The 25,435-nt window shown below is 40.9% G+C and overlaps 2 protein-coding genes across 2 annotated transcripts; one reads left to right on the forward strand and one right to left on the reverse strand.

Moving 5' to 3' along the window:
• Window positions 1-796: 796 nt before the first annotated feature.
• On the reverse strand, window positions 797-4,495 carry LOC140877672 (uncharacterized). Its single transcript, XM_073281227.1, has 9 exons — window positions 4,459-4,495; window positions 4,264-4,354; window positions 2,763-2,944; window positions 2,575-2,676; window positions 1,981-2,489; window positions 1,685-1,930; window positions 1,518-1,581; window positions 1,058-1,470; window positions 797-862 (listed from the first exon to the last, which is right to left on the reverse strand). Exons 1-9 carry the CDS (start codon window positions 4,493-4,495, stop codon window positions 797-799), a joined length of 1,710 nt encoding a protein of 569 aa, XP_073137328.1.
• An 11,395-nt stretch (window positions 4,496-15,890) lies between these two features.
• LOC140877673 (uncharacterized) lies at window positions 15,891-16,599 on the forward strand. The gene is made up of 3 exons (XM_073281228.1): window positions 15,891-16,026; window positions 16,125-16,312; window positions 16,417-16,599. Exons 1-3 carry the CDS (start codon window positions 15,891-15,893, stop codon window positions 16,597-16,599), a joined length of 507 nt encoding a protein of 168 aa, XP_073137329.1.
• The last annotated feature ends 8,836 nt before the right edge of the window (window positions 16,600-25,435 follow it).

Consider the following 25,435-nt stretch of genomic DNA (forward strand, 5'->3'; position numbering starts at 1 on the left):
TTTTTTATTTCACAAAAATTTTTAATAAAAACTTTATTAGGTGCGCCCAAGATCATAAGTGCAATGTCATGAAATCATTGGAACTCAAAAGACACAATCAAGATCAACAAACACCTATTGTCGTGCAATGGTCAAATGGATACAAACATCATAAATTATATCGCTACACTTCACCGGTCTAACATGTGTGCTTAAAATTATTCACTACTCAACCAACGGTTTCTCATGTCCAATCAAGAGCAAAAATTTTCACAAAAATCAATTTTTTAACATCAACTTCATCATCATCGCCTACCATTCATTATCCTACTTATGCAAGACAAAACAAATACTAGACGAATGAAACACAATGACAAATGAAATGAATTATATGCAATTAACTTAACAATATGAATGCAACACTGACAAACAATGCATAGCTAAACTACCCCAATACTTATTCAAAGCATTTTCCTCAATGCTTTAGAAACAATGAACAAAATGTAGAAAGAAACAAACAAATGCAAAACAACACTCTCCTGGTCTAAGAATCCTCTTATTCCTCGGCAGCATATGATGTATGATAGCAACATGCTGGGCAAAATTGGCGGGCACGACAAACTGGAACCGAAAAGGAGCAAAAAGAAAAGAAAAATAAAAACTAATAAAAAATAAACTAAAAAGCAAGGTAAAGAACACTGGGTTGCCTCCTAGTCAGCGCTAAATTTATAGTCTATAGCCCGAATGTACTTCCCTTTTAATTTCATGGCGGATCATCCACTGTCGCGGTTATATGCCTAGCACTATCTCGGCTCCCTTAAACTCCTTTAGCAGGCGATTTTTGATCTTGTGGCTGCGAATCTGCATCATGGTTGTCGTTCCCCTGCACAAATTCTCCCACACAATTATTAACAACATCAATCGCAAAACAAGATTTCCCAATTGGGTTATCTCTAACCGATTGCAACATATTAAAAATCACTAGCTCATCATTCATTCTTAACACTAACTCCCCTTTTTAGACATCAATTAAGGCCCTATTAGTAGCAAGAAACGGACACCCTAAAATCATAGGAACCTCATTATCCTCATCCATATCAAGAACGACAAAATCCACGGGGAAAATTAGCTTATCCACTTTAACTAAGATATTCTCCACTATCCCTCTAAGATATTTGACAGAGCGGTATTCAAGCTTAGTTAAGATGGTAGTGGGTTCAATTACCCCTATACCTAATTTATTAGCAAGTGAATAAGGAATCAAATTGATACTTACCCCTAAGTCACACAATGCATTATCAAAATAAAATTGACCAATATTGCATGGTATAGATAAACTTAATGGATCTTGAAATTTTTGTGGGAGCCTATTCTGGATCACCGCAGAGCACTTCTCATTAATTGTGACTTGCACCAGATCGTGTAGCTTCTTTTTATTCTTCAGTAATTCCTTCAGAAATCTGGCATAATTCAACATCTGAGCTAAAGCATCTGCAAAAGGTATGTTAATATGCATTTTATTAAAAATTTCAAGAAACTTTTGAAACTGATGATCAAACAATAATTGCTTAGCTCGCTGGGGGAAATGGAAGTTAGAAATATCTACGCCAGCATTAACATTAGAATCTACTTTCTCACCTTTCTTACCTGTAGGCTATGGTGGCTCGGGGCTGCACTTATCCTATTTTTTCCCATCTTCGTCGACCTTATTCTCGGGTACTTCAGATTGTGATCTAGTCACGACCATGATAGCATTCACGTCCTTGGGATTTGTTTCAGTGTTTCTTGGCAGTGAACCGGGTGCTCTGGTCGAAAGTTGGGTTGCTATCTGAGCCATCTGAGTCTCCAACTTTTGCAACATAGCTTCTTGATTCTGCAACCTTGCCTCGGTCCCAACAACATACTTAATCATAATCTCTTCAAAACTCGGCTTTTTTTCCTCTTGCTTGGGCTGCCAGCCTTGGTTGAAATTATTGTTATATGAATTGTACGGTTGCGTACCTTGGTTTCCCAAAAAATTTGCCTCTTACTGTCACACTTCGGTTGTTCCTTGATTTTATTAACTGTGGTTGACCTCGTCTGCGCCATTTGGTGATTAAGAGTGTCAATCTTAGCAGTCAGTGTCGTCAACGCATCAACCTCTAGAACTCCACCCTTCTTCTCCTTTTTCACATACGGCCATTCTATATTACTCTCTGCCATATTGTCAATGATTTCCCATGCGTCTGCTGGATTTTTCCTGAATAGTCTTCCATTAGCAGCAACGTCCAACATAGATCGAACCAACTGATCGGCTCCATTGTAGAATGTCTGAGTCTGTAGGTTCTGAGTGAGATTATGATGAGGACACATCCTCAACATCTTCTTGAATCTGGTCCATGCTGCATGTAGAGACTCTCCCTCCTTTTTCTTGAATGAAATAATGTCAGAAAAGAATTTCGCCATCTTTGTAGGAGGAAAATACTTGTTCAAAAAAGTTTGAACAAGGGCAATCAAAGTAGTGATAGAACCTGCAGGCAGATCATCTAACCATTCCAAATACTCGCCTTGTAGAGAGAATGAGAATAACAGCAGTCGCACTGCATCAGATGTTACCCCATTGAACTTGAAAATTTCGCAAATAGACAGAAAACGCTCCAGATGAGCGTAGGGGTCTTCCACAGATGTAACCCCAAATCTTTCTTGCAGCTGAATCATCTGTATGATGGAAGGATTTAACTCAAAGTTGTTCGCCTCAACAGTAGGGCGAACTATGCTAGATCCATAGCCTTCAAATGGTGAACGAATAAGATCAATAACAGTTTTGTTATCCGCCTTTTCTTCTTCTGGTTCAGATTCTGACTCAAGCTCAAGATTGATAGCTCTCTTAGCTTTACGAATTCTGCTGAGCGTGCGCTCGATCTCTAAATCAAGTGGTACGAGATCCTTAGACGATCGAATGTCATGCATGCACAACAGAAAGTACCTGAAAAACACAAGAAAAAGAAAAAAAATTAAGAATTTAATAGAATTAATAAAGTAAAATAAAGTCTAATCTCAAGTAAAATAACAATTTTGATATCACAAACAGTCTCCGGCTACGGCACCAAAAAGTTGACCATCCGTTTCAATATCTACTAGCAAGTATACTAGGTCAAGTAATAGTATGTGGATTTAAGTCCAAGTGTCGAACCCTCAGAGACTGTTATATGTAATTACCAAAATATAATTATTTTATCTTAATCTAGACTAACCAATAAAAGTGATTTTCAGGATTTTAACTAATAAATAAAATTTCAAATAAAATTGATTAAAATAAAACGCAGTGAGAGTTTAAAGTTTACTTCAATGAAGAGAAAAATCTGATCAAGAACACACGTAGGTACCGAACAAATAAGCGTAGTGAGCCTAGAGGCTCAACATGTAAGTGGTAAAACCACTTTTATGCTGTCACATCACTTCAATTTCCATAAAAATATTTTTCATGCTCAATTCTTAATCATGAACACATCATAAAATATTTCATGTATGCATGCACTTAAAATATGTCCGTAATATATATTTAATTAATTTTAATAATAAACATACTTTTACTTAAAATAGATTTCATGCATAAAAATAATTAAATATATATTCCGGACTTAGTTTATTTTCATGGGTTGGTCCAGACTGCTGATCACTCACTCTAAGCCCATTAAACTTAAATAAAATCCAATAATCATATTTTAGCCCAAATAACTTAATTAAACTTAACTTGACCTAAATAAAATATTTAAGCCCAATTACTTAACTTAAGCCCAATAAAACTCTAGACTGGCCCAAAATCCACTGACTGGCCCAAAAATTCTCATGGACTCCCAAGCCCATAAAAATCATTGTGCTAACTTAAATAAATTATTTAAGGCCCAAATAAAATTATTTGGAGGTCCAAATAATTTTATTTCTAATTAATTGGCCCAAAAACAAATTAAAACATTAAACATTTAAAAATTAAAATACTCAAGTCCGACCCACCTAACCCGGACCCGGACCGACTTAACCCGACCCATGACTACTTGACCCAACCCAGAACTCAACCCTGACCCATAACCCGACCCAGAAACCCCCCCAAACCCCAAACCCGATCACCCCTCTCCTTCTCTTCTCGGCTGGGCGAGCAGCAGCCATTCCATAGCTGCTGCCGCCCTTCTCCGGCCGTCCCTGGCCGGAGCACCACCGCCCATGGATAGCCCACATCTAGGGGGTTCTAACACAACAAGAATCAGACCAAACCATGGCCCGAGGAGTGAGAACGAAGCTCTGCACCAGACGCCTTCCTCCTCCTCGCGCGCAGACTGAGCAGTCGCCAAACTTTCATTCGTGCGGCTTCCTCCGACAACCAAAGACTGTGAAACCACTTCTCAATTTTAGCCAACATCTAAATCTTTTAAACCCAACAAAACACGCACAAATCCATGGCCTGAGGAAGGAGAACGACCCCTCTCTTCCCAAAGCCCTAACCTGCGCGTCTGTGTGCATCAGAAGTGAATAGCTTCATTTCCAGCCTATGACACCTTAAAACTCTGAAAAAACTCGACTCTAAGGCACCCTGGGACCCCTCTGACTCGAGCCCTCATCCCTGGACCGTACCATGCTTGGCAAAAACATGAATCATGACCCAAACAAGCAAGAACATGCATCAATACAAAGCATACATGCATAAACTCTAAATTTCCATGAAAAGTCTGATATAAAACACGTCATGCATGATTAATAGCTTATATGGTGGCCAAATAAAAGTTTTAGATATGCCTTTTAAATTAAATACGAGGACTATTGCGTATTCGGGGCTCCGGGACGACGAACGAATGAAAAACCACCAAAAATCCTTGAAGAATCGGCTATGGAGGTTGAAGAAATTCTGAAAATCTGATGGTGAGGGTAGGAGAGGGTTGAAGGCGGCTAAGGGAGACAACGTAGGGTAGGGAGTGTTTTATTTTGGGTAGATATAGGTCAATAATTGGTATAAATTTATTAGGTAGATAATATAATCATAAAATATAACATTTTAAACTCCTAAAATACTTACCAATCTGATAATAAATTAAAATCCCGAAATACTAATTTACAGTATTTTTAAAAATTAATAAAAGTCATTAAAATGACTTATTTTGGCTAAAAATCAACTCTTAAATAAATATATAAATAAATACTAAAATATTCTTGAAAAAATACATTAAAATAATATTTTAAGCCTCATAAAACTCATAAAATATTTTTGGCTAAAAAATATTGGTATGTCGTCCGTCCACGGTCCCGTCTACGCGATCAACTCAATAAAATTCTTAAAAATCTAAAAATACAATAACTGCGGGTTAAATGATAAAATAAATTTAAATCATGCATATAATTCACATAATAACACATAAATGTCATTTAACCCAAATATAAATTTTTAAATAATTAATTTCTCTAATTATGCATGCGAAGTTACGTATTAAAATTTTCGGGTGTTACAATATGTGACACCCGGAGCCAAAAAGTCCTAGGGCGGTACATGGTTCGCAATATGGGTGGTTAATACCTGAAAGATGGAAACCCCACCAAAGAATGGGCGACGGATGACATGAATGAACCGATCCCACACCGGAATGAGAGGTACAAAAGATTTGATATGTACAACTCATATCAAAAAGGTGCATCTTCTTTCCGGAAGCTCATCACATAAGAACTCCAAAGTTAAGCGTGCTTGACTTGGGGAAATTATAGGATGGGTGACCCCCTGGGAAGTTTTCCAGGGTGCGTGTGAGTGAGGACATAAGCACGCTGAAAAGACCCGTCTTGATACAGTGAGGCGTTACAAATGGTATCAGAGACTGGCCTCTCCCAGTACGGTGTGGTTCAGGGACGAACCAAGCGGAAGCTGGTGGGCATGTGACACCCGGAGCCAAAAAGTCCTAGGGCGGTACATGGTCCGCAATATGGGTGGTTAATACATGAAAGATGGAAACCCCACCAAAGAATGAGCGACGGGTGACATGAATGAACCGATCTCACACCGGAATGAGAGGTACAAAAGATTTGATATGTACAACTCATATCAAGAAGGTGCATCTTCTTTTCGGAAGCTCATCACATAAGAACTCCAAAGTTAAGCGTGCTTGACTTGGAGAAATTATAGGATGGGTGACCCCCTGGGAAGTTTTCCAGGGTGCTTGTGAGTGAGGACATAAGTACGCTGAAAAGACCCGTCTTGATACAGTGAGGCGTTACAAAAATAAAACGCAGTAAGAGTTTAAAGTTTACTTCAATGAAGAGAAAAATCCGATCAAGAATAATGAATAAAATCTTCACTCCGAATGTTTTAGCAGCCATCTCTCTGTTAAAACGCATGTGTAACCCTTAATATGATGATAAAAGAGCTATTTATACGTCCAAATCTTTAATAGATCAAATCTTACTCGGCCAAGGAATTTCCCAAAAATAAAATTATGCACGCCCGTCTCGCTCGGGCGCATGAATGCGCGTCGAGCGAGACATGTTCTGTCTGAGGATTTTTTTCTCACGCTTTTCTCGCTTGGGCCCATGAATGTGCGCTCGAGCGAGACTTCTTCAAGAGTTTGTCTTTGTATGCAGTGCTCGCTAGGGCGCATGATCATGCGCTCGAGCGAGATCTTCTCTGTCTCAGATTTTCCATTTTTCCTTTTATTTTGTCAACTTTTCTGCAAATAAACCAAGGAAAATTTTATGTAGACACAATGCATTAATTAAGATTAAAACTCAAAAAAACATAAGTTACATAACAAAAATGCATGCAATCTAACAACAAAAACTTCACAAAAATATGCACACAAAACACGATTATCACATATAAAGAAATATTGTTTAACAATGAATTTAGTCTTATAAAAAGGTGTTCATGGCTAGTAGTTGCAGCCAGGTTGAAGCTAAAGGAGAACATAACACCAATATGGCAATATGAAAGTAATCACCAAAAATTGTAAAAAAAAATTATAAAATTCATATCTCAAAATCCAAGCTGATAAGATCGTCTATAACATCATAAATTGAAAAGAAATGTGTAGTTGGACTTAAAAGCTCTAATTGAAAATAAAGATAAAACATCTTCCTCTAGTGTACTCTATTACTACAAGAAAAACGGCAAACGACAACGCTTTTTATGCGTTGTTATTGTCACAAAAAACCATTGTCGTAGCCAGTGTTGTGAAAGACCCCGACCAAATACAACGCGGAAAAAGCGTTGTCGTTTTGAACAAAGACAACGCATAAAAAAGCATTGTCGTTTTGAGCAAAGACAACGCATAAAAAAGCGTTGTGATATTTGAAAAAGACAACGCTTTTTCCGTGCTGTCTTTTTTTAGCAACGACAATGCTTTTTATGCTATGTCTTTGAGCGGACTTTTTACAACACGGCCATTTACAACGCTTTTTTACAACGTTTTTAAAAGCGTTGTCTTTGCAAACCACCTACGACAACGTTTAAAAAGCGTTGTCTTTTCTCAAATAAAAAACAAAAAATAATAAAATTTAATTCACAAATTTTCAATATTTTAAATCACTCAATATTCAAAATTTTTGAAAATTAAATCTAATATACAATATTTCAATATTATAAATCATTCAAATATAACAAAAATCATTCAAATATAACAAATAATCGAATCCTTCATGTTCATCACAACCATGTGCACTATTCTTTCTGCCTCAAACCGGAGTCGGCAATCAAACCAACTCTTAGAATGCTACCTATTGAGGACTGGGAATGTGCTGAACAATAACAACAAACAAGAATAAAATTTCAAAGCCATGGTTATGAAATGACACAATAAATCAAACATCAAAGAAGAAAAGTAAAATGAAAACAAATACATAATCCGCATAATGAAAATGTGCTCCTCATCATCCAAAAGCTCCAGCCCCGCATCATTTCAAGCAACCTTCTTTTTCAATTAATGTAGTGACCCTTACCCGGATCACCTACTAAACAGAATCTTAGGCATGCTATTAACTTAATTAAACAGATATCAGAATAAAACTGCGGAAACCATAAATAGTTTACAACCCCAAGTAAAGGAATCTGTAATTAATCCAATAATATACAACCAAATCGAATAGTTGTATAAACCCAAAACAACAGTAATAAAACCTAAGCGAAGCTCCAGCTGGCCAACCACTGACTAGCCCCTCCTGGATCCACCCTCCTCGTCCAATCGCAAACCTGCCCCATGGAATAGGGTGTCCAGAAAATACAGAGTACGAGACGTGAGCATAAAATGCTTAGTGCGAGAGTATGAGTATACATGCATGCAAAGTGAACTCCCTATAGACTCGAGGTCAAGGATCAGATAACAGAGACAGACCGGGCCCTGGTATGTAGCACGATGTGCCGTCGCTTCAGGAGGTGGCTCCCATACCGAGATAACCGTGGAAACGCCGGACCCAAATCGATGGAAGTCCATCCACTAACAGGATAGGGTACAACCCTACTAACAGACATCTCGAAGGAGATACAACAAGATGCAAATGAATGCAGCATAATATCATGGCATATAAATCATGCAGTCACATAATACATGCATACTCAGTCAGGATATCTCGAACAGTACTTTCGTACCTCAAAACAGTGCAAGCTCTACCAACTCTAGGTCCACGCCTATAGTCTGCTCTACACTGCCAAATGATACTACTATCATTAAAGTGCTCTAAAAGCCTTAACTAAGCTATTGCATACTCCTAAATATTTATAGGAAGCAAAAGCTATACCTTCGTCCATCGTTAGCCCTTTGATGTCGATGCCTCCAGAACTTGGGCACAACTCCGCTACGACTACCGAATGCCTCGCCGACCTCCGGACCAAGCCTAGGAAGACTAGAACAGCTCCAAAAGGACTACAAAGGAAAGGAGAACTCGAAATTGGCAAATGAAAGTGAAGTCTCGGCCTTTTATTTATAGACAACGATCGGAACTTCCGATCCTTGATCGGAACGTCCGAACCTCGATCGGAACGTCCGATTCTGCCATCGGAGCTTCCGAAGATCCTGATCTGCCACGTGTCAAAATATCACTTGTTGACTCCGGATAGGGGTGATCGGAGCCTCCGGTCCTGATCGGAGCTTCCGATCCAACCACACGTCATGCCTAACGTAATACCGATCGGAGCTTCCGATCCTGTTCGGAGCTTCCGATCCTGATCGGAGCTTCCGATCTCACCTTCGGAGCTTCCGAACTCTACCCAAGTAATTATGATTAATTCTTTTAATTACTCAATTAGGGTACGGGCTACTACATTCTCCCCCACTTAAGATATTTCGTCCTCGAAAACAGATCTTAAGTACCCAATGCAAATACAGAAATCAGAAATATTCTTTATTCAAATCAATCGTTTACAAAGTTTGCAACTGAATATAACTTAAAGAATGAAATCAAAACAACTCAGGATGGTCTTTACGCATCCTGTCCTCAAGCTCCCAAGTAGCTTCCTCAGTGCCTCGACGCTGCCACTGAACTAAAACCAAAGGAATGACTTTGTTCCGTAAAACCTTATCCTTATAATCCAGGATACGAAGAGGTTTCTCCACATAAGTCAAATCCTTGTCTACCTGAACCTCAGACCGCTGCAGAATATGAGATTCATCCGCCACATACCTTCGCAACAGAGATACGTGGAACACATTGTGAATACTGGATAGATACGGTGGCAAAGCTAGTCGATAAGCCAAATCGCCAATGCTCTCTAAGATCTCAAACGGACCGATAAATCTAGGAGACAACTTGCCCTTAAGGCCAAATATGAGAATCTTGCGGGAAGGTGACACTCTCAGAAACACTCTCTCCCCGACCTCGAACTGCAAGGGCCTACGCTTGATGTTGGCATAGCTGGTCTGACGATCCTGTGCAGTCTTAATCCGTTTCTTGATCTGATCAACAATGTCTATCGCCTGCTGGATAAACTCTGGTCCCTCAGCCTGTCCCAGAAGAGTGGAGTACGACAACGTCGCCCATACAACGCCTCAAAAGGTGCCATCCCAATACTATTATGATAGTTGTTGTTGTAAGCGAACTCGATCAACGGCAAATGATCCTGCCAGGCTGGACCAAAATCCAAGACGCACGCTCTAAGCATATCCTCTAAAGTACGGATAGTGCGCTCTAACTGACCATCAGTCTCCGGATGATAGGCTGTACTCAAACTGAGAGTAGTACCCATCGCACGCTGAACACTCCCCCAGAATCTAGAAGTAAACCTGGGGTCCCGATCGCTGACAATGCTCACAGGCACTCCATGAAGTCGGACGATCTCCTGAATGTACATCCGTGCCATGCGATCCATAGAGTACTCTCGGCTATAGGCAATGAAATGCGCTGACTTGGTGAGTCGGTCCACCACAACCCAGATAGCATCACAGTTCCTCGGGGATACCGGCAAATGGGTCACAAAGTCCATAGTGATAAACTCCCATTTCCATTCAGGAATAGGCAGACTGTGAAGCAATCCTCCAGGTCGTCGGTGCTCTGCCTTGACCTGTTGACACACCAAACATCTCGAAACAAACTGATAAACACTGTGTTTCATTCCCTTCCACCAGAAATGAGTACGTAGATCCTTGTACATCTTGTTACTCCCAGGATGAATACTCAACTTAGTGCGATGCGCCTGAAACAAAATCTCCTCTCGCAACTCTTCATCCTGCGGAATCACAAGCCTACCAGACAAACACAAAAAACCATCTGACTGATAATGAAATCCAGACGAGCTACCCTCGTTAGCTAGACGAGCTAAACGCTGGGTCTTTGAATCAGACATCTGAGCATCTCGGATCCGCGAATACAAGGCTGGCTCAGATAATATCGCAAACATCTGGATACTCTGCATACCTTTCTTATGCTTGATGGTATAACCTGAAGTACAACAGTCACTGATCGCACTAGACATCGAACAAGTCTGAAGTGCGGATAGTCGCACCTTGTGACTCAAAGCATCAGCGGTGAGATTAGCAGCTCCCGGATGGTACTTAATCTCGCAATCATAGTCCTTAAGCAAGTCCATCCAACGTCTCTGCCTCATGTTCAACTCCGCCTGAGTGAACAAATACTTGAGACTCTTATGGTCGGTGAAGATCTCAAATTTCTCGCCATACAGATAATGACGCCAAATCTTCAAAGCGAACACAATGGCTGCTAACTCCAAATCATGGACTGGGTAGTTGTCCTCGTGAAGCTTCAGCTGTCTAGAAGCGTATGCGATCACATGCTCATTCTGAGTCAGGACACAACCTAACCCCTGAAGAGAAGCATCCGTGTATACCACATACCCTCCAGATCCGGACGGTAATGCCAACACTGGCGCAGAAGTCAACCGCCATCGAAGCTCACAGAAATTCTCCTCACACTCAGAAGACCACTCAAAATCCACACCCTTGTGAGTAAGCTGCGTCAACGGTCGAGCTAACTGAGAGAAGTTCAGAATGAAGCGACGATAATACCCTGCTAGACCCAGAAAACTACGGATCTCAGCAACTGTCATCGGACGCGACCAATTAAGTACCGCTTCAATCTTGCTTGGATCAACAGAAATTCCCTCCCTAGATATGATATGGCCAAGGAAGACCACTCTATCCATCCAGAACTCACACTTGCTCAGCTAGGCGTACAACTGCTCATCTCGAAGAGTCTGCAGTACCAACCGCAAGTGAGAAACATGCTCTTCCGTATTACGTGAATACACCAAGATGTCGTCAATGAAGACCACGACAAACTTGTCCAAAAACTCCCTGAAGACACGGTTCATCAAATCCATGAATATAGCAGGCGCATTAGTCAAACCAAATGGCATCACTAGAAACTCGTAATGCCCATAACGAGTACGGAATGCAGTCTTGGCTACGTCCTGATCACGGACTCTCAACTGATGATAACCAGATCTCAAGTCAATCTTGGAGTAAACTAATGTGCCCTGCAGCTGATCAAACAAGTCATCAATACGAGGCAACGGATACTTGTTCTTCACAGTGACTCGATTCAGCTGCCGATAGTCAATGCACAGTCGCATCGACCCATCCTTCTTTTTCACGAAGAGAACAGGAGCTCCCCAAGGAGATACACTAGGACGAATGTACCCCTTGTCCAAAAGATCCTGTAACTGATTCTTCAACTCACGCATCTCTGACGGAGCCAGACGATACGGTGCTCTAGAAATAGGCGAAGTATCCGGCATCAACTCTATGCCAAACTCGACTTCCCTAGCAGGAGGAAAACCCGGAATCTCATCAGGAAATACATCGGGAAATTCATCCACAACAGGAATGCTCTCTATCCCAATACTCTCAGCAGACAAATCAACTGCATAGATAAGGTAGCCTTCCCCGCTAGACTCTAGAGCTCGACAGGCTCTCAAAGCGGATACCAAAGGCATCGGGGGTCGTGCTCCCTCACCATAGAAAAACCAGCTCTCACTCCCCTCCGGATGAAAGCGTACTAATCTCTGATAGCAGTCCACTGAAACTTGATAGGTAGTCAGCATATCTATTCCCAGAATGCAATCAAAGTCGTCCATCGCCAGAACCATGAGATTCGCTAACAGAATGTTCCCTTCGAATTCTAAAGGGCAACCCATCACTAGACGCTTAGCCAAAGCAGATTGGCCCGTCGGAGTAGAAACAGACATCACTACGTCTAGTGCAATGCATGGTAACTTATGCTTCTTAACAAAACGTGCAGAAATGAAGGAATGAGATGCACCAGTGTCAATAAGTACAAGAGCAGGTTTACCATAAAGCAGAAATATACCTGCGATGACTTTCTCATTCTCCTCCACTGCCTGATCATGTCTCAGGGCAAACACCTGGCCAGAAGCTCGTGGCTTCAAATGAGAACTCCCAGCAGACTGTCCCTGCGACCTCTGCTGAACGGTGGCCTGAGAACCCGATCCTGAACCAGAACCAGAACCGCCTCCCCCAAACAGTGGACAATCTCTCCGGATATGACCAGTCTCTTCACAACGGAAACAAGCTCCAGAAGCTCTGCGGCACTTGTCGGATGGATGCTTCTTCCCACAGTGATCACACTTGTCCTTCTTACCGAAACGAACAACACCTCCAAAACCAGAGGAAGAAGAAGATCCAGACTTCTTGAAAGTTTGGGCACGGGGACCCAAAGAACTAGCAGGCCTCGACTGAGGGAAAGACCTGTTCCGCCGAATGCTGTCCTCCGCCTGGTGACAACGGCTCACTAAACCATCGTAGGACATGTCGTCGCCAACCGCCACACGGCCATGGATCTCAGGGTTAAGGCCCTGAAGGAATAGATTATACTTCATCTCTGAGCTATTAGCAATCTCGGGGCAATAGGATAGCAAATCAAAGAACCTCTGCTGATACTCATCGATAGACATGGCTCCCTGTCGCAGACTCAGTAGCTCGCCTGCCTTCGACTGACGGAGTGCAGGAGGAAAATACCGCTTTTGAAAAGCTGTGCGAAACTCGGCCCAGGTGGCCACTCCTCTCGCCGCAACAAAAGGTGTAGAAGTAAACCTCCACCACCGGCGCGCATGCCCATCCAGAAGATAGCCAAGGGTCTCCACCTTCTGCTCATCGGTGCATCGGAAAGTCTGAAAAGTCATCTCCATGTGGTCTAACCAGTTCTCCGCATCCTCCGGAGACTCACCTCCAACTAAGGGCTTAGGACCCATAGCTAAGAATCGGCGCACAGTGAAACGCTCGTCGTCATGGTGACGATGACGCCGTTCTCGACGAGGCTCCCGGTCGGCATCACCCCAACGCCCACCAACACTGCCATGAGAACTCTGGTCGTCACGATTAGACATCTACAAAAATACCTCAAGATGAGACTAAATCCCAATAAATCTTTTGCATGCTCTGATACCATAAATGTAGTGACCCTTACCCGGATCACCTACTAAACAGAATCTTAGGCATGCTATTAACTTAATTAAACAGATATCAGAATAAAACTGCGAAAACCATAAATATTTTACAACCCCAAGTAAAGGAATCTGTAATTAATCCAATAATATACAACCAAATCGAATAGCTGTATAAACCCAAAACAACAGTAATAAAACCTAAGCGAAGCTCCAGCTGGCCAACCACTGACTAGCCCCTCCTGGATCCACCCTCCTCGTCCAATCGCAAACCTGCCCCATGGAATAGGGTGTCCAGAAAATACAGAGTACGAGACTTGAGCATAAAATGCTCAGTGCGAGAGTATGAGTATACATGCATGCAAAGTGAACTCCCTATAGACTCGAGGTCAAGGATCAGATAACAGAGACAGACCGGGCCCTGGTATGAAGCACGCTGTGCCGTTGCTTCAGGAGGTGGCTCCCATACCGAGATAACCGTGGAAACGCCGGACCCAAATTGATGGAAGTCCATCCACTAACAGGATAGGGTACAACCCTACTAACAGACATCTCGAAGGAGATACAGCAAGATGCAAATGAATGCAGCATAATATCATGGCATATAAATCATGCAGTCACATAATACATGCATACTCAGTCAGGATATCTCGAACAGTACTTTCGTACCTCAAAACAGTGCAAGCTCTACCAACTCTAGGTCCACACCTATAGTCTGCTCTACACTGCCAAATGATACTACTATCATTAAAGTGCTCTAAAAGCCTTAACTAAGCTATTGCATAATCCTAAATATTTATTGGAAGCAAAAGCTATACCTTCGTCCGTCGTTAGCCCTTTGATGTCGATGCCTCCAGAACATGGGCACAACTCCGCTACGACTACCGAATGCCTCGCCGACCTCCGGACCAAGCCTAGGAAGACTAGAACAGCTCCAAAAGGACTAGAAAGGAAAGGAGAACCTGGAATTGGCAAATGAAAGTGAAGTCTCGGCCTTCTATTTATAGACAATGATCGGAACTTCCGATCCTTGATCGGAACGTCCGAACCTCGATCGGAACGTCCGATCCTGCCATCGGAGCTTCCGAAGATCCTGATCTGCCACGTGTCAAAATATCACTTGTTGACTCCGGATAGGGGTGATCAGAGCCTCCGGTCCTGATCGGAGCTTCCGATCCAACCACACGTCATGCCTAACGTAATACCGATCGGAGCTTCCGATCCTGTTCGGAGCTTCCGATCCTGATCGGAGCTTCCGATCTCACCTTCGGAGCTTCCGAACTCTACCCAAGTAATTATGATTAATTCCTTTAATTACTCAATTAGGGTACGGGCTACTACAATTAATCACCTCTAGCTTCAATCCCTTGTACATCAAAAAATCACTCAATGATTCAGACAAACATACAACGTTACATACATGAGATCGGTTGATGTTAAATACTTATGATACTTCTTATTGTACATCAAAAAATCACTCAATTTTGCCCGAATGGCTAAGGTTTATCTTCCATCATAATCTCCCAGCTCGAATCAGACTTTTTAGTTGATTCAGAATAAAATTTAATATACAATCATTAAAAATAAGAACAAACAAACATAAAAAAAATATGAAAAAAAATGAAAAAATAAACTTAAATATTATTGAAATTTCATTACAATTTACAGAGAATAAAGAATGAGACCTGACAAGATTTACCCCAAGGTTGACCATAAGCACGCCTATATATATCAACTTCTGAGTACTCCACTCTATACCTTTCTCAAATCCCTATAAATTAATCTAGATCAAAACAATAGATTTCGGTAAAATATGGAACTTAAATCCAGAACAGAGAAAGGACGCACAAAGTCCACTCAAATACATAAATATAAAATTGTACACAGTGCTAAAAGGAATTAAGGAAAGCAAATTGAGTATGAAAAATTTATTTATACAACACAACACAATCATGCATTGGACTAAATTTATCAATTGACAAATCCATCATCTCCCTAATCTCTGTCGGTTCTTGTAACTTACTTTGCATTATCTGAAACAATATATGATATAATGGATGACAAAGGTCCTGATCGGGTCGCCCTAGAGATACGCAATGGGCAAAACTGTGATGAAATCAAACAATACGTGGATGGAAGGTGGATTTGTGCACCTAAAGCTTTGTGGAGAATTTTCTCTTTCGACTATAGTAGGATGTATCCTTCAGTCATTAGGCTGCAATTACATACACCTAACCAACATTTGATTTATTTTCATCCCGAACACCACTAAGTGACCTAATTGCAGATGATGATAAATCTAAGACAATTCTTACTGAGTTTTTCAAAATGAACTGTGATTCTCAGTTGACTGAAAAGTATTTATATAGAGAATTTCCACAATATTACACATGGATAAAAGCGAAAAAAAGTGGATTTGTCGAAGAAGCAGAAATAAAGTGGTGGGAAGAATATATGTCATGTCTCCATCTGAAGGTGAGAGGTTTTATCTTCGTATCCTTCTAAATCATGTGAGAGGACCAAAATACTTTGAAGAACTGATGACAGTGAATGAGGTTCGATATTCAACATTTAAATAGGCTGCTGATATTAGGGAAATTTTGCAACAAGATGATTATGTTCACCAATGTATGCAAGAAGCATTTTCTGTTAGAATGTCGTCTTCTCTAAGAAGGTTATTTTTGTCCATATTGGTGCTCTGTGAACCTGTAAAATTTCGAGAACTCTGGGATGAGTTCCATCCTTATATGTATGAATATTAAGATAGAGCAATTTCATCAAGTAACTTCATCATAAACAGATTATTGCTTGAGATACGAAGGTTGTTGCATCAATACAAAAAAAAACTTGATGATTTCGATTTGCCATCATTAAGTGCTGAGTTTTCTGAGGACACGCCACTACGAAGAATAATTGAGGATGAGATTTCTATCCAGATTTTTGATGATGATTTGAGATAAATTGAACGTTTAAATTCTCAACAAAAAATGGCATTTGACACCATCACAGAAATTATTATGCATAACCAATCAAAACTTTTTTTCATTGATGGTCCTGGAGGTACTGGTAAGACGATTTTATACCGCTCAATATTGGCACAATTAAGAAAAATGGGTAAAATTATCATCGCGGTTGCAACATCTGGAATTGCTGCTACATTGTTGCCAGGTGGAAAAACTGCACATTCATGTTTTCAAATTCCACTTAGACCAACTCCATCAACACTCTGCAGAATAAAAAAACAAACTGATCTTGCAGAGCTCATAAGGCGTGCATCGGCTGTAGTGTGGGACGAGGCTCCTATGGCAAATCGCCATGCTTTTGAGATGTTAATAAGAGTTTCCAAGATATTATGGAAAATCAATTACCATTTGGAGGGAAGACAATGATTTTTGGTGGTGATTTTTGGCAAGTACTACCGGTTGTTAAACGAGGATCAAAAGCAACACAAATTACTGCAAGCATTTCAAGGTCAACATTCTGGCATTGCGTTGAGATAATACAACTTCAACAAAATACAAGATCTTCTTAAGATATGGATTTTTCAAAATTCCTCTTACGCATAGGTGATGGATTGCAGCATACTGTGAATGAGGATTTTATAAAATTACCAGATTCGATTATCATACCGTGGGAAGGTGAAGAATCAATTCATCAGTTGATTGATTCTGTTTTTCCTATTATGATAGATCATGTAAATGATGCAAACTATATGGTTGGCAGAGCCATCATCACTCCAAAAAATGTTGACGTTGACAACATTAATGAATTGCTCATTCGCAAGTTTCCTCGAGGGGAAAGGGAGTATTCATCTTGGAATAGTGTAGAAAATGATAACCACAACCTTTTTCAAAAATAATTCTTGAATTCCCTTAGTCTTAGTGGTTTGCCACCACATATAATCATATTGAAAGTTGGAAGCCCTATCATGCTTTTGCGAAATGTTGCACAAGACCTTGGTCTATGCAATGGAACAAGATTAATTTTCCGCAATCTTGGTAGAAATTTTATAGATGCTGAGATCATAACAGGTTCTCATAAGGGTACAAGATATTTTCTACATCGAATGCCTTTGAAAAGTGAAGAAACTTCTGGATTACCATTTGAGTTGTAGTAGCCCATAACCATAATCAATAATTAAGGAATTAATCATAATTACTTGGGTAGAGTTCAGAAGCTCCGAAGGTGAGTTCGGAAGCTCCGAACAGGATCGGAAGCTCCGATGCAGGATCGGAAACTCCGATGGTATTACGTCAGGCATGATGTGTGGCAAGATCGGAAGCTCCGATCAGGATCGGAAGCTCCGATCACCCCTATCCGAAGTCAACAAGTGATATTTTGACACGCGGCAGATCAGGATTTTCGGAAGCTCCGATGGCAGGATCGTACGTTCTGATCGAGGTTCGGACGTTCCGATCGAGGTTCGGAGGCTCCGATTGTTGTCTATAAATAGAAGGCCGAGAATTCACTTTCAATTGCCAATTCCGGATTTCCTCTCTACTCTAGTCGTATTTGAGTTGTTCAAGCCTTCCTAGGCTTGCCCCGGGAGTCGTCGAGGCATTCGATAGTCGTGGCGGAGTTGTGCCCAAGTTCTGGAGGCATCGACATCAAAGGGCTAACGACGGACGAAGGTATAGCTTTTGCTTCCTATAAATATTTAGGAGTACACAATAGCTTAGTTAAGGCTTTTAGAGCACTATAATGATAGTAGTATCATTTGGCAGTGTAGAGCAGACTATAGGCGTGGACCTAGAGTTGGTAGAGCTTGCACTGATTTGAGGTACGAAAATACTGTTCGAGATATCCTGACTGAGTATGCATGTATTATGTGACTGCGTGGTTTATATGTCATTGATTTATGCTGCATTCATTTGCATACTGAGCTATCTCCTTCGAGATGTCTGTTAGTAGGGTTTTTCCCTATCCTGTTAGTGGTTGGACTTCCATCGATTTGGTTCCGGCATATCCACTTGTATTTCGGTATGGGAGCCACCTCCTGAAGCGACGACACAGCGTGCTACATACCAGGGCCCGGTATGTCTCTATTATCTGATCCTTGACCTCGAGTTTATAGGGAGTTCACTTTTCATGCATGTATACTCATACTCTTGTACTGAGCGTTTTATGCTCACGTCTCGTACTCTGTGTTTCTGGACACCCTATTTCATGGGGCAGGTTTGCGATTGGACGAGGCGGGTGGATCCAAGAGGGGCTAGGCAGTGGTTGGCCAGCTGGAGCTTCGTCTAGGTTTTATTTCTGTTGTTTTGGGTTGATACAGCTATTCGATTTGGTTGTATAATATTTGGATAATTTACAGATTCCTTTTCTTGGGATTGTATTTATTTGTGGTTTCCACAAGTTTATTCTGATATCTGTTTTATTAAGTTAATTTCATGCCTAAGTTCTGTTTAGTAGGTGATCCGGGTAAGGGTCACTACATTTATGGTATCAGAGCATGCAAAAGTATTCTTAGGATTTAGTCTCATCATGATGTATTTTTGTAGATGGCAAACTACGATGATGAGAGTATCCACAGAAGTGGAGGCAGTCGTTGGGGCGATGCCGACCGAGAGAGTCTTCGAGAACGGCGTCATCGTCATCATGACAACGAGCGTTTCACTATGCGTCGATTCTTAGCTATGGGTCCTAAGCCCTTAGTTGGAGGTGAGTCTCCGGAGGATGCGGAGAACTGGTTAGACTACATGGAGACGACTTTTCAGACTTTTTAATGCACTGAGGAGCAGAAGATGGAGACCCTGGGTTATCTTTTGGATGGACGTGCGCGCAGGTGGTGGGATTCTTGTTTTTGTGATTAGGTTGCTTATTTTGCGGACTAAGATGGAACCTCGGAGGAATGGAGTTATGCTGGAAAAATCCTGGAGAATTCACGCCGATCGATCCGCAAAAGTCTGCAGATCGAGCGGGCGCCTATATTTGGAAGACAGTGGCTTTGGATGTTTTGTGTCGATCGATCCGCAAAAGTCTGCAGATCAAGCGACACATTTTTACGCGAGGTAGAGAGTTGATACTTTTTACGCCGCTCGATCCGCAACATCTTGCAGATCGAGCGGGCGTTGTTTTTCGGAAAGTTTGTTTTAATTTTGGTAATTTTGTTATTTTAGTTCCTAGCCTCTATTAGACTTTTAATTCCGTTTTGGGAGGATTATTATCAGACTTTTTGGAGATTACTTAGGAGGCTAGGTTTTATTCTTGAATTTAACTCTCTAGTTTTCTTCTTTTCTTGGAATTTTTATGAATTTAGTTATGAATCGTTGTAGCTAAACTCTTTTACTTGGTTGAGGGAGACGAAACCTTGATATATTTTATTCATGAGATTTGATTCGTAGTGTTTAATCTTTATTAAGTATCAATCTTTGATCTGTTTTATTTTATGTTTGTATGCGAGATTTTAGGATTGGCCATCTTAGGATTTTGTATTGCGAGCGATAGCTAAATTAGAGTTCAAATCCATAATTGTTTGAATAAACTAATTTGCGAAGCAACTATGTGTGATAATTTTTGCTGTTGAATTTATTACTTCGTAGGATCAATTATTGACTAGTCTAAATACAACCGCTGGTGTTTGTGTTGTCTAGATTCGTCAGTTTTACTAGTTTGAATGCTACCGTGGATTTAAATCTAGATTGCTGTTATCGGGTTAATTCATTGGTAAGGGTTAATTTTGAATGCCATTTTCTAATTAACTAAAATTACGGTGAAACATGAATTGAGTTTTCAATGGCGAATATTTAATAAGATTAATTATTTTTAGAGAATCAATGATTGAATGAATGAATATCAAGGGTGTAGTCGACCGATACCAAGTCTCGTCTCCTGTAGATTTTCTCGAGTCTTTTATTTAACCTTGCATGTTAGTAAATTTTAATTGTCTAAAAGTTTCAGTAGTTAATCTCAACCTCAAAACCCCCTTTATTTATTTATTTAGAACACATTGAATTTCACATTCCTCGTGGGAACGATCCGTACTCACACTACTGCATTAATTGTTTATCTGATTGAGTCGGGTAATTTGGGCGTACACGATAAGCGCTACCAAATTTTGGCGCCATTGCCGGGGAACGGTGTTAATTTTTTGTGTTCTTTTTCGTTTTTTTTTTGTTCTGAATAATCTCACTCTCTTCTCTTTTCTTTGTTTTTAGTTCTCTCTAGTTCATGCTTTCAGGAGATTTTGCTGAAGAAGATTTTCTCTACGATCCGGAAATTGAAAGAACTTTGCATAGGCAAAGGAGAGAACTTCGAAGGCAACAACAAGAGGAAGCTGCTCGAGCTGCTTTTCCAGAAGAAGAAGAAGAGATGGCTGCTAATGCGAACTTGAGTCTTAGACAATTGGGCACTCCTGATCGCAATCAACAACCCTTATGCATTACTTTTCCTACTTTAGAAAATAATGCAACTTTTGAGCTTAAGTCTGGATTAATTCACTTACTTCCCTCTTTTCATGGACTTGCAGGTGAGGATCCCAACAAACACTTGATGGAGTTTCACGTGGTCTGCACGAGTATGAAACGCCATGGAGTGACAGAGGAACAGATTCAGCTGAGAGCCTTTCCTTTCTCTTTGAAGAGTGTTGCTAAGGATTGGCTATACTACTTGCCCTCTGGCTCCATCACAACTTGGACGGAGATGAAAAGAACCTTCTTGGAGAAATACTTTCCAGCCTCTAGAGCTGCAAATATCCGAAAGGAAATCTATGGGATCAAGCAATACTCCAGGGAATCACTGCATGAATACTAGGAGCGGTTCAAGAAGCTTTGCGCTAGCGCAGCATCAGATAAGTGAAAACCAATTGATCCAATTTTGCTATGAAGGTTTGTTACCTCATGACAGGAGCATGCTGGACGCAGCCAGTGGAGGAGTTTTCGTTGACAAAACTCCGGTGCAAGCAAGAAATTTGATAGAGAATATGGCTGCCAATTCTCAACAATTTGGCACCATCAGGAACGATCATCCACAAAGGAAGAACAACGAGGTAATTGTCTCTTCCCTTGAACAGCAATTACTTGAATTGACAACTCTTGTGCGTCAGATGGCTGTAGGGAATGGAGAACCTGCAAAGGCGTGTGGAATTTGTGCTGCAATGGGACATGCTACTTGTGAGACCTCGGTTCCAAACAACTAATCTCGGGATTAAACAACAATAAGGCATACAATAACCAAAGGTTAAAAGCAATAAAGATTTTTTTTTTTTTGAAATAGTGCCTCGCTTGATCGGTAAGATCTTACCGATCGAGCGAGCCAAAAACTAAAAAGGTTCTGCCCGAGAAAACCAGCCCTCGCTCGATCCGGAAGATCTTGCGGATCACGCGAGCCACAAAATTTCCAAATAGAAACTGCAACAAAATGCCCTCGCTCGATCCGCAAGATCTTGCGGATCAAGCGGTGACAGAAACAGAGCAAAAACAGCAGAAATCATGCTACAACTTGAGTCCAAAACCAACAACATTTTATCATGCATTTCAATCACAATTTCTCCAACTAATACATGAAATTCTAGGGTTACACAACCGCTCAAAAGTATTGGATTTGTAACGACAATCTTTCAACACAGCTCGCATAAACAATACAATAACATAACGAAGTTCGATATCTAAACATGTTCAAATACAACTATGTAGAAATGCCGACACGACTTCTAAACCGAGTCTCACTACTAGCTCTCCCTCTTGTTGCTAACCAGGCCTTCGCTGACTTTGTCCTGCTCCACCTGTTGCCAAGTACACATACAAAACAAAGCAACAGCCGGATAAACCGGTGAGAATGACATTCCCAGTAAAAACAACATAACAAGTAATGAATATACAACATAATATAAAAACAACATATTCAAGTCGAAGCTAATGGTATGCATGTGTTTAAAATCAGGATATCAATTCTGATAAATAAGGGAGTGCTGCTCTGCTTTTGGGATCCCGAGGATGAGATCATGTAACGACTCACCGACTCTCCCAATCGAGGTGGTGCCACGTATCCCACTCCTCTAGACTTTGAGCCACCATAATGAGTATGCTAGCACTAGGCGAAATACTACAACCTAGGTCACTCAATAATAGTTCCCAAACGTCTAAACAAAAAGGGCGGTTCTGCCCGCTGAAATCAAAATAGGCTCAAGATGAATGCATAACAGAAACATAAACATAAGCCACATAACAAAACTCAATCAATCAACAAAATACAAGTTCCACAAGCTAGAACAAGTATCGATGCAATATGTGATTTAAAAAGGGAAACTCGAGAACAACCAGTCCCGAGTATGCTATCCCGCTACGATGACTGCTTTTACCTTTCAATGCAGTAGTTCCAACTTCTGGAAAGCTACAACAAAATATTGTATCAAAGTCTAACCAATCTAAACAACAACAAGGCTCAAGGAAATTCTCTATACCGTTCTTCGTCCAAAACTCTGAAACGAACAATTGCTGTTAACCTTGGGCTTGACAAGCTCCAAACGAATCTGTTCAGATACAAATAAATGATCAATAACCACGATCAACTTACAAGCCAAGATCACAACTCAAAGATGGTTCAAAATCCCCAAAACTCAAACCGACGGCATAACGGCTATAAACTGAACAAACCGGAAACGCAGACAGCAGTTCAATACCGATATAATCTCATAACAATGCTAATACAACAACAACAAGGCAATCCCAACAAATCTCAAAACTCAAACTTTCGAAAATGGCTTCCAAAAATCATAACAATTCCGAACGTCGCTCTATTTCAAAACCGACAGATAATAAATGATCAGAACTCTGTCGAGAACAACATACTCGAATCTAGAATGATTCTAACAACATCCGAAAACTAGATTGTATCTGATCGTAGAAAAACTTACGATATAACGGAGCTCTCGCTGCAGTGATCGCTAAACTGCCTTCAGAAATAAATTCCAACGGCCGGATCGAGCTCGAAAGGAAATCTGAAAGCTCAAAACTCAAAAGGGGCGTTTCAATGGAGGCTCACGATTTTGGAGAGGAAGATGAAGACTTTTCCCAATAAATTCTAAGTGTAGATAATATATAAAAATCAATATTTGCGTTTTAGTCCCTAAAATTTACAAAATTTGCAAAAAGGACCCTAATCAAAATCAAATCGGCTCGAGAACTCTGTAATCTCTGATTAACTCAAATAAACTCATTTAAGATAAAAATGGGGCGTTACAATTCTCCCCCTCTAAGAAGAGATTTCGTCCTCGAAATCAACAAGAACCACAACTCATAAGATAGAATAAAGAACTAAAGACAGTAAGAAGAACTCACGTCATCCGAATAACTCCGAAAATCGCTGTCTCATGTCAGATTCTGTCTCCCAAGTCGCTTCCTCGACGCCGTGATGGCTCCACTGCACTTTCACTAATGGAATCAACTTGGTTCTGAGTTGCTTTTCTTTCCGATCAAGGATCTGAATCGGTCATTCAAAATAGCTCAGAGTCTCGTCTAACTCGGCTTCGTCAGGCTGAAGAACATGAGAAGGATCTGGATGATACTTTCGCAGCATAGAGACGTGAAAAACGTCGTGAATACCAGATAAAGACGGAGGAAGTGCAAGTCTGTAGGCAAGATCGCCTATCTTCTCGAGAATCTCGTACGGCCCGATGAATCTTGGAGATAACTTCCCTCTCTTACCGAATCTAACGGTGCCTCTGAACGGAGAAATCTTAAGGAAAATGCGGTCTCCCTGCTCGAAACTCAGAGGTCTACATCTGACGTTCACATACTTCGCCTGTCTATCTTGAGCTGACTTCATTCTGGTCTGAATGATCTTAACCTGCTCTGCCATATCTCTAAGCATATCCGGTCCCAAATCTGGTGACTCGGACAAGTCATCCCAAAACAACTGAGATCGGCATTTCTTATCGTACAATGCCTCAAAAGGCGCCATACCGATACTCGCTTGAAAGCTGTTGTTGTAAGAAAACTCGACAAGAGGCAAAGAATCCTGCCAACTAGTGCCAAAGTCTAGCACTACCGCTCGCAGCATATCCTCTAACGTCTGAATAGTCCGCTCTGACTGTCCATCCGTCTGTGGATGATAAGCTGTACTAAGATGCAATCGAGTACCAAGTGCCTCCTGAAGACTATGCCAGAAGTGCGAAGTGAATCTAGGATCTCTGTCTGAAACGATCGACTTCGGCACACCATGAAATCTCACAACATTGCTAACATACAACTCAGCCATCTGATCATGACGATACGTCATCCTGTACGGAATAAAACAAGCAGACTTCATCAATCGGTCGATCACTACCCAAATAGCATCGCATCCTCGAACAGATCGTGGTAGCTTCGTGACAAAATCCATAGAGATGTGATCCCATTTCCATTCAGAAACAAATAGAATGTGCAACAGACCACCTGGTCGCTTCCGCTCTGCTTTCACCTGCTGACAATTCAAACACCGAGATACAAACCTCGCTACGTCGCTCTTCATTCTCTTCCACAAAAACTGAATTTTTAGGTCATTGTACATCTTACGACCTCCGGGATGAATACTAAACCGACTGCAATGAGCCTCTCAAAGAATACGCTGTCTCAAATCCAAAATATTAGGCACAACGATACGGTTATTCACATACAG

Source organism: Henckelia pumila, chromosome 2 (assembly GCF_033568475.1).
Source record: "Henckelia pumila isolate YLH828 chromosome 2, ASM3356847v2, whole genome shotgun sequence".
NCBI classification, from domain to species: Eukaryota; Viridiplantae; Streptophyta; class Magnoliopsida; order Lamiales; family Gesneriaceae; genus Henckelia; species Henckelia pumila.